The sequence below is a fragment of the Arachis duranensis genome, chromosome 2 (assembly GCF_000817695.3).
Source record: "Arachis duranensis cultivar V14167 chromosome 2, aradu.V14167.gnm2.J7QH, whole genome shotgun sequence".
Taxonomy (NCBI): domain Eukaryota; kingdom Viridiplantae; phylum Streptophyta; class Magnoliopsida; order Fabales; family Fabaceae; genus Arachis; species Arachis duranensis.
The window spans coordinates 89,208,995-89,216,404 of NC_029773.3; the positions used below are offsets into that span (position 1 = coordinate 89,208,995).

The 7,410-nt window shown below is 29.4% G+C and overlaps 1 protein-coding gene across 1 annotated transcript; it reads right to left on the reverse strand.

Annotated features, from left to right (window-relative positions):
• Positions 1-2,582: 2,582 nt before the first annotated feature.
• Positions 2,583-4,707, reverse strand: LOC107475905 (probable LRR receptor-like serine/threonine-protein kinase RKF3). The gene is given in 2 exon segments (XM_016095576.3): positions 2,583-2,806; positions 2,809-4,707. Coding segments are annotated over 2 exon segments (1,995 nt in total). The 5' UTR covers positions 4,685-4,707; the 3' UTR covers positions 2,583-2,687.
• Between the last annotated feature and the right edge of the window lie 2,703 nt (positions 4,708-7,410).

A 7,410-nucleotide genomic window follows, 5' to 3' on the forward strand; every position in this document is an offset into this window, starting at 1 on the left:
AATTAGTTGTGTGTTTTTTTTTTTTGGTCGGTGGATTGGACAACCCCCAATCCTATATACACAATACACTCACACACTCCTCACATATTTTCACAATTTTCCTCTGAACCCTAGACCTTGAGGTGGGGAGGGGAGAGAAATGCCACTAGAGCCAAGTATTTCTTCTTATTAGTACCATCGTTTGTTGTTAATTATACTTGGGCCTGGCCTGCTTAGTTTTGAAGCCCAGCCCAATGTCAACATTCTTTATTATTTCTCTTATAGCAAAATATTATTAAGTCGAAAAATTAATTAGCCAATTTGGGTTGGACGAGTGATCAGCTCACTCGTCCGTCTGCGACAAATTAGTCCTTGTCCTATTAGATTAGAGAATACTATGGAAAAAAAACTAATTAAATAATGAAATCCAAAAATTATAATAAAGTGTAATTTCTAACCCTTTTTTTTTCTTACAGTATCCTTTAGCCCTAATCTGTCGGGTTGCTGCATGCAAAAGGCGAGATTTGAACTTCCGACACTTGTTTAAGGGACTAGTGAGCTAACCACTAGATCAAGCTAACTTGGTTGATGAAAGATTACATTTTACTTCCTCAATTGTTAAAAAAAATTGAGAGGATCGATTTCCAATCTTTTCTTGACATATTTGGGCCCATATTTTATTCATGTTAAAGGCAAAATTTTGATTTTTCATGAACAATTTATCTTGCATTTCTTTATATATATATAAGATATAGCTCGTCTGTCATGACTAATTCTTATGCTTTTATCAAAGGATGTTAAGACAAAAAAAAAAGATGTTAATCTTCAATTGTCTTAAAATACCATCGGAAAAAAAAGTTACATTGTGCAATAGTTAAACGTATTTTTGTTCGTAATATCAAAGAATAAGATATTAATTAAGTTCTAAATTTTAATCTTAAATATTAAATTTTAAATTCAAAATTATTATTTTAAATCGTAAATTTTAATAGTATAAAAATAAAATATTTGTGTAAAATATTAATTAAAAAATATTATCTATACATTAAAATGAATCATTAAAATTGATTATTATGTATTTATGTACATATATTATGTAACTCATTTTTAACGTGTACTTTATATTTTAATATATATTATATTAATAACTGATTTAAAAGTCTGATTTAGTAAAAAATATTGACTGCTAAAATTTTTCTTCAACATTTCTCTCCTAATAAATATAGTCTTTTCTTTTTATAAGGATGATTTTTCCATTTTGGGACAAGAGGTCTTAAAAGAAAATGAGCTTAGTTATTTATTATTTATTATTTGACTAGTCCAATATTGGCGAGCTACTAGATTTCAAGATATTCCATCATAATTTTCTAGAATTTCTGGTATTTCAATCACGGCGGTTTGAATTCTTAAATTTTGACACTGAAATTAATTAAAAAATAAAACCAGCCACAATACTGAAGAAGTGAAGATTATCATTGACTTATTGTCAATTAGTATTTTCAGAATAACACCAATCAAATCACATCATAAGAAAAGTTTTATAAACACTTATTTATGTCGGCAAATGTATCAAAATAGTACATGAATTATTATGTTGTGAGAACCATTTCTTATACTATCCAAAACCGGATCCACTACTCATGCAATAACTTAAACCACATATTAATAATTAAAAAAAAAAAGTAATATTACACATAAATTTTTTTAATGATAACTACTCATAATTAATGTAATCAGATGCAACCTGTATTAACCCCAAAAAACAAGCCAAAATGTTTCGCTTTACTTGACAGAGACATTAAACATTAATACCAGCTTCTCTTATTTTAATTTCAGGGGAATGACAACTATGATTTAATAAATATATTGCTCGTCTCTTCTTATTTATTTTATCTATCATAATTACTTTTTAATAAATTATTTTTTGATTTTCTAGTATATTCTCAGTCCTCTCGTTTTAATTTATTGTGAATATAATTTTTATTTAAGAGTTTATAATTAACCAATCCAAATTAATTACTTTTTAGTAAATCACTAGATCGATTTGTTTAAATACAAAATATATTAGTCTATTACTATAATTTTTTTTACATTCTTATATTAATATATTTAAGAGTTTAATTAACATGTATCTTTAGATTTTGTTAATGACAAATTTTTTAATTTTTTATTTTAATAAATACAAAATAAATATATTGAAATTTTAAATTTTTTATTTTTTTCTATAAAAAAATTAATTGATAACTTTATCATCTATCCTTAAGACATACACCTATTAGCCAAATGCTATATTTAAATATAAGTAATTTATATATATTAACCAAAAAATGATATATAGTAACAAATAAATATGAAGAGAGAGAATATTAAACATGCAATTATGCCCAAAGGTGACAACATGATATAGTTAGCAAAAACAAAACCGAAGTGTAATTAATTGGCATTGAAAACAACCTACCAAACCAAAAATCATTCCTCTTCTTTCATATATTAAGAGCATTGACATATTTCAAGATTCTCAAAAGTGTAAAATTGAAAAATTAGGTCTAATATCTAGCACTAGAATTCATGAAAACTTGATCAAAGTATAGCTCAAAAAGAAGTATCAAAATATGTACATTTGATTCTATAACAGATAAAAGAAATCAAATTATAAATGTATAAACAAAATGATGCTAAAACTAGCCAGTATTTGAAGAAGAAAAATCTCATTCTTCTATACTTAAAATCTTGGAGCTTGAACTTCCATCTTCCTTAGAGTTATTAGAAGAATGCTTATCACTTCCAATTGTATAAGCTTGGTACCCTGTAGGACTAGATAGCCGCCACTACTACTGGCCGATCTCTCTATATCAATCCTTCCGGCCACCAGAGGGATCGGCCGATCCGGTATAGCCGGCACCATGGATTCCTCATTATCTTCAACATTTTGATCCGTTTCCATCATCTTAACAACTTGATCCATAGTAGGCCTAGCATACAATTGAGGATGAGAACAGAGCACACCAATCAAAACATATTTCTCAAGAATCTTGGGTGACCCAAGTTCTGGCATTCCATCTTCAATCACATCTAAGGCCTTGTTTGTTCTAACCATTGACCATGCCCAATCGGTCAACGCAGAAGGTTGACCGTCATTGCTCATTGAAAGTGCTTTCTTTCCACTTAGAAGCTCAAGAAGCACAACACCAAAGCTGAAAACATCACTTCTCTCTGTTAATTGACCATACAAAGCATATTCCGGAGCCACATAACCCATTGTTCCTGCTACCCTTGTGCTCATATGTGTCATACCTTCAGGATTAAACTTTGCTAGACCGAAATCGGCTACCTTAGCCTCGAATTTTTCGTCTAAAAGAATGTTACTTGCTTTGATATCTCTATGAATTATGGAAGGTTGAGCACCATAATGCAAATAAGCAATTCCTCTAGCAGTTCCTAGTGCAATCTTTTGCCTAATTGGCCAACTTAGCTTATTATTAAGCCCAATTGATGAAGAAGAACCGCCGCCAAATAAATGGTCATGAAGGCTACCATTTTTCATTAAATCACAAACAATGATTCTTTGGTACCCTTCTGAATTTGTTGTGGCACTGCAATATCCTCTTAATGCAACAAGATTCACATGCCTAACACTTGCAATAACCTCAACCTCATGCTTGAAGCTGGAATCACCAGCAGCAGAACAGTTCTTGAACCTCTTCAATGCAACCTCAGTTCCATCATTTAGCAACCCTTTGTAAACGTTGCCATAACCTCCTCTTCCAATTATGTTATCTCTTGAGAAATTCTTAGTAGCTTTCTTAATATCCTCAATACTGAATCTTATCAAAGTAGTGCTCTGATCCATAGAAGAATAATCCAAACCCATAACACTTGAAGAAGAAACCAAACCCATTTCAGCAACACTAACATTTTTACCACTCAACTTTTCATTCAACTTCCACAATCCCAAAACCACGAAAACCAAACCCGAAACACAAATAAAGGTGACAACGACAGAAACAACAATCTTCTTCTTGTTCTTCTTGTTGTTAGAATCACCGAGAGGTGTGAAATCAAGGGAGAACAAGCACTTTGCAGTGCCAGGGTTAGAAGGGCCAAAAGCGTTGCTAAAAGCAGCAGCATAAACAGAAGGCAGAGAAGTGCAATCACTGAGGTTCCCAAGAGATTTACCAGAAGCTGGTAAAGAAGACAAGCTTGTAGTGCAGAGTGCGCATGGCGAGTTATTCTCAAGGGACTGGTTACAACTAGTATCCACATTTTGAAGCACGGAAGAGGATACCAACGATTCAAAGCGTTGCCTTGTGGTGATGTTGACGCAACCTTGGGAAATTGAAGCGTTGGAGAATCCGCATGAGGATTGAATATGGAAGGTGGGGTCGAAGGAGTTGATGTAGGATTGGAAGTTGGACCAGCATGAGAGGGAGGCGGAGAGGGGTGGCATGAAGTTGTCGGTGCGGCGGAGGAGGTCGGACTGGAGGAGGCGGAAGGATTGGCGGATGAACTGGCACTTGGTGTTTGTGACGGTGGTTCCGGAGGCGGCGGAGTAAGAGGTTGGGGTGTTTCCGGTGCCGGTGAGGGTGTAGAGGATGGTGAAGTTAAGAGGGCATGATGATGATGAGGTTGGTGGTGGTGGTGGTTGTTGGGAGAGGGATGGTGGTGGGAGAAAGAAGAAGAAAAGGAAGAGGGGTAAAATGGTCATTTAGAATAATGGTGGTGGTGATGAGTAGTTGCCTCTTGTTTGAAGAAAGAGTTGGAAATGGTGGGGTTTTGAGGCTTCAGAATATGAATATAATCACATGTTTGAGTGTTTGACAATTCACTTTATACAATCTTAGCTTATTATGTAATCAAAGGTACTATAATGGAAACAACAAAAATTAGTACAATCACTGAATCACAAGTATTATATTCCAGGTTTTTTTTATGTGATTAAATAGAAAAGAAAGAAAAAAAAAGACAAAACCAAATTAATAATTATATATTTGTGTATAAATATATATAGATATTATTTAATTTATTTTTAATATATATTTATATTAATAATTAATTTTAATATATATTTATCATAATTATTTTGAATTAGACTTTTATTTTTTTATTTACTAAAATATCAATTTAAATTATAAAAATAAAAAAATATTAGTAAACTAACACTTTTTAATATCAGCTAATATTTTAGATTAATATTTTATTTTTTATACTATTAAAATTTAGAGTATAGAGTTTATGAATTCATAATCTAATTAATATAAAAAAATTATTGGCTAGATATTAATAAAAAAATAATAAATTTTATTTATGTAGTATTACTCATAAAAATAAATTATAAACTTTAATTTCAATTGGTGATACTTGAGAATTAACACTTAGTTACCTAATTTTTTTTTTAAATCTTTCTTTGATTTTTTGTTTTGCCAACAATGTTATTTGCTTGTTAAAATAGATATAACGGATAATGTTACAAAATTATCACAATTTATTATTTTTTGTTAACAATTAGTTAATAATATTTAAAAGTGTTGGTTAAATATATGATGTTAGATTATTGGATTAAAAATATTAATCTAATGGCTAAAAATATTGATTAACATAAATTAAAATTACTGACTTTTAATTTTTTTTCCATTTATAAATTAGGTCAGTGCAAATGACGGGCAATTTGATGTAATTGTACCAGTGTGGTGGTTGAATTGATGTCAAATTTTTTTAATGTCCATATTAATAACGTTGTAGAAATTTTGCGTGTAAATGAAAGTTGCATTTAGATTTTACTCTTAGAAATTTTATTGATCAATTCGGTTGTGAAAAAAAAAAATTATTGATTTTTTATGAAAGAATATATAAGTTTAATTACGTCTAAGAGTTAATTAGTGTTTTCCCCTTAATAATACTAAGAAGAGAAAATACCTTAAACAATAAACACGGAAAAACATTGAAATTCATCCATTAAAGTGCTTACAAATAAATAAAAAATATTTATTATTAAAATTATCATATTTAATAAAAAAAAACGATAAATAGATCTCTATTCTTTTAATTAAAAATACAAAAGTATTCTACTATTTTAAAAACGCGAGACATCTAAATATTTTTGAATGATCTATTTGTTTTTGTATGTTCTAAACTGATAGATTTAAATATTTTGTAGTCTACAAAATGAGAGATATTTTTATATTTTTAATTAATTAAAAATATATGTGTTTTCAAATGATAAAGAGTTAAAGACAGACATCTATTTATCTTATTTCTCTAAAACTAAATATCCAATATGGTGCATTAGTGTAACAGAAGAGGGAGGATAACCACCTTAGAAAACATCTGAAAAAATGACTTAATAGCGAGGGGTTAAATTATAGAATCATATGTGATAATATTACTTTATTTTATTATTTATTTCTTTTGAGAGAGCTTAATAATTGGTGGTTGACTATGGAGGGAAGGTGTTACATTGGTATGGAATAAGAACCCGAGAGCAGCCAATTAAGTTGACTAACTTAGGTGAATATGAAGGACAAAATTGGAGGCACACATTTAAAAAGGTTCCTTCCTCGAACCCAACCTTTGATTAAGTTTGTATCTTAGTGTGTGAAATTGATGTTTTATACTTCTATTAATTGATTGAATTATTCATCATCATGATTTTCGGTATGCAAATAGAGATATGGTATCTATCACTTTACTAGTTATCCACTATCCACTATCAATTCATCTCTTCAACTTTGTCTTTTTTTGTCATTTTCTCCTATCTATTCCTTTTTTTAATAACATCTGTTTTATTTTTTTCCACACAATCTAGAAGGTAGTCACAAGTCAATAGTAGATCACAAATATTAATTTGCTACCTACACGTGCAATATCAGCCACCGGAACAAGCCTATGAAAATTAAATTGAAAGGAAAAATTCTTCAACAATATATATATATATAGACACACACTACGTAACTAGGATCTTATTATCAAGAATTATGATTCTTTTCAAACCTCAAAATAGACTATTACTAAATAATGGAATAGTGTTATCGGCGTGGTTAAGAGAATTGGATCAAACCTTTCATAGTTCGATTCCACTAATCCAAAATCAGTCATTAAATGAGTCTAATTTTTAAAATTAAAATTATTTGACAGTAAATTAATTAAAAAAATAAAATATAAATTAAAGTTACAAAAATTATGTAATTAATTTGACTTGTTTTAATAGTTAATTTATTAGATTATTTAAATAAATATTAGAAATTTAAATTTTATTTTATATATATAGCAATTTATTAATTAATAATTAATTCTTAAAATTTAGTATGATCATAGTTGTGAATTAATCCTTAACCTGTTGCTGCTGAATTAGAAGATACGATATAAACAAAAAATTACTATATATATTCACGCACATATTAATTAATTCCTCCCTGTTAACTCAGTTTCAATCCA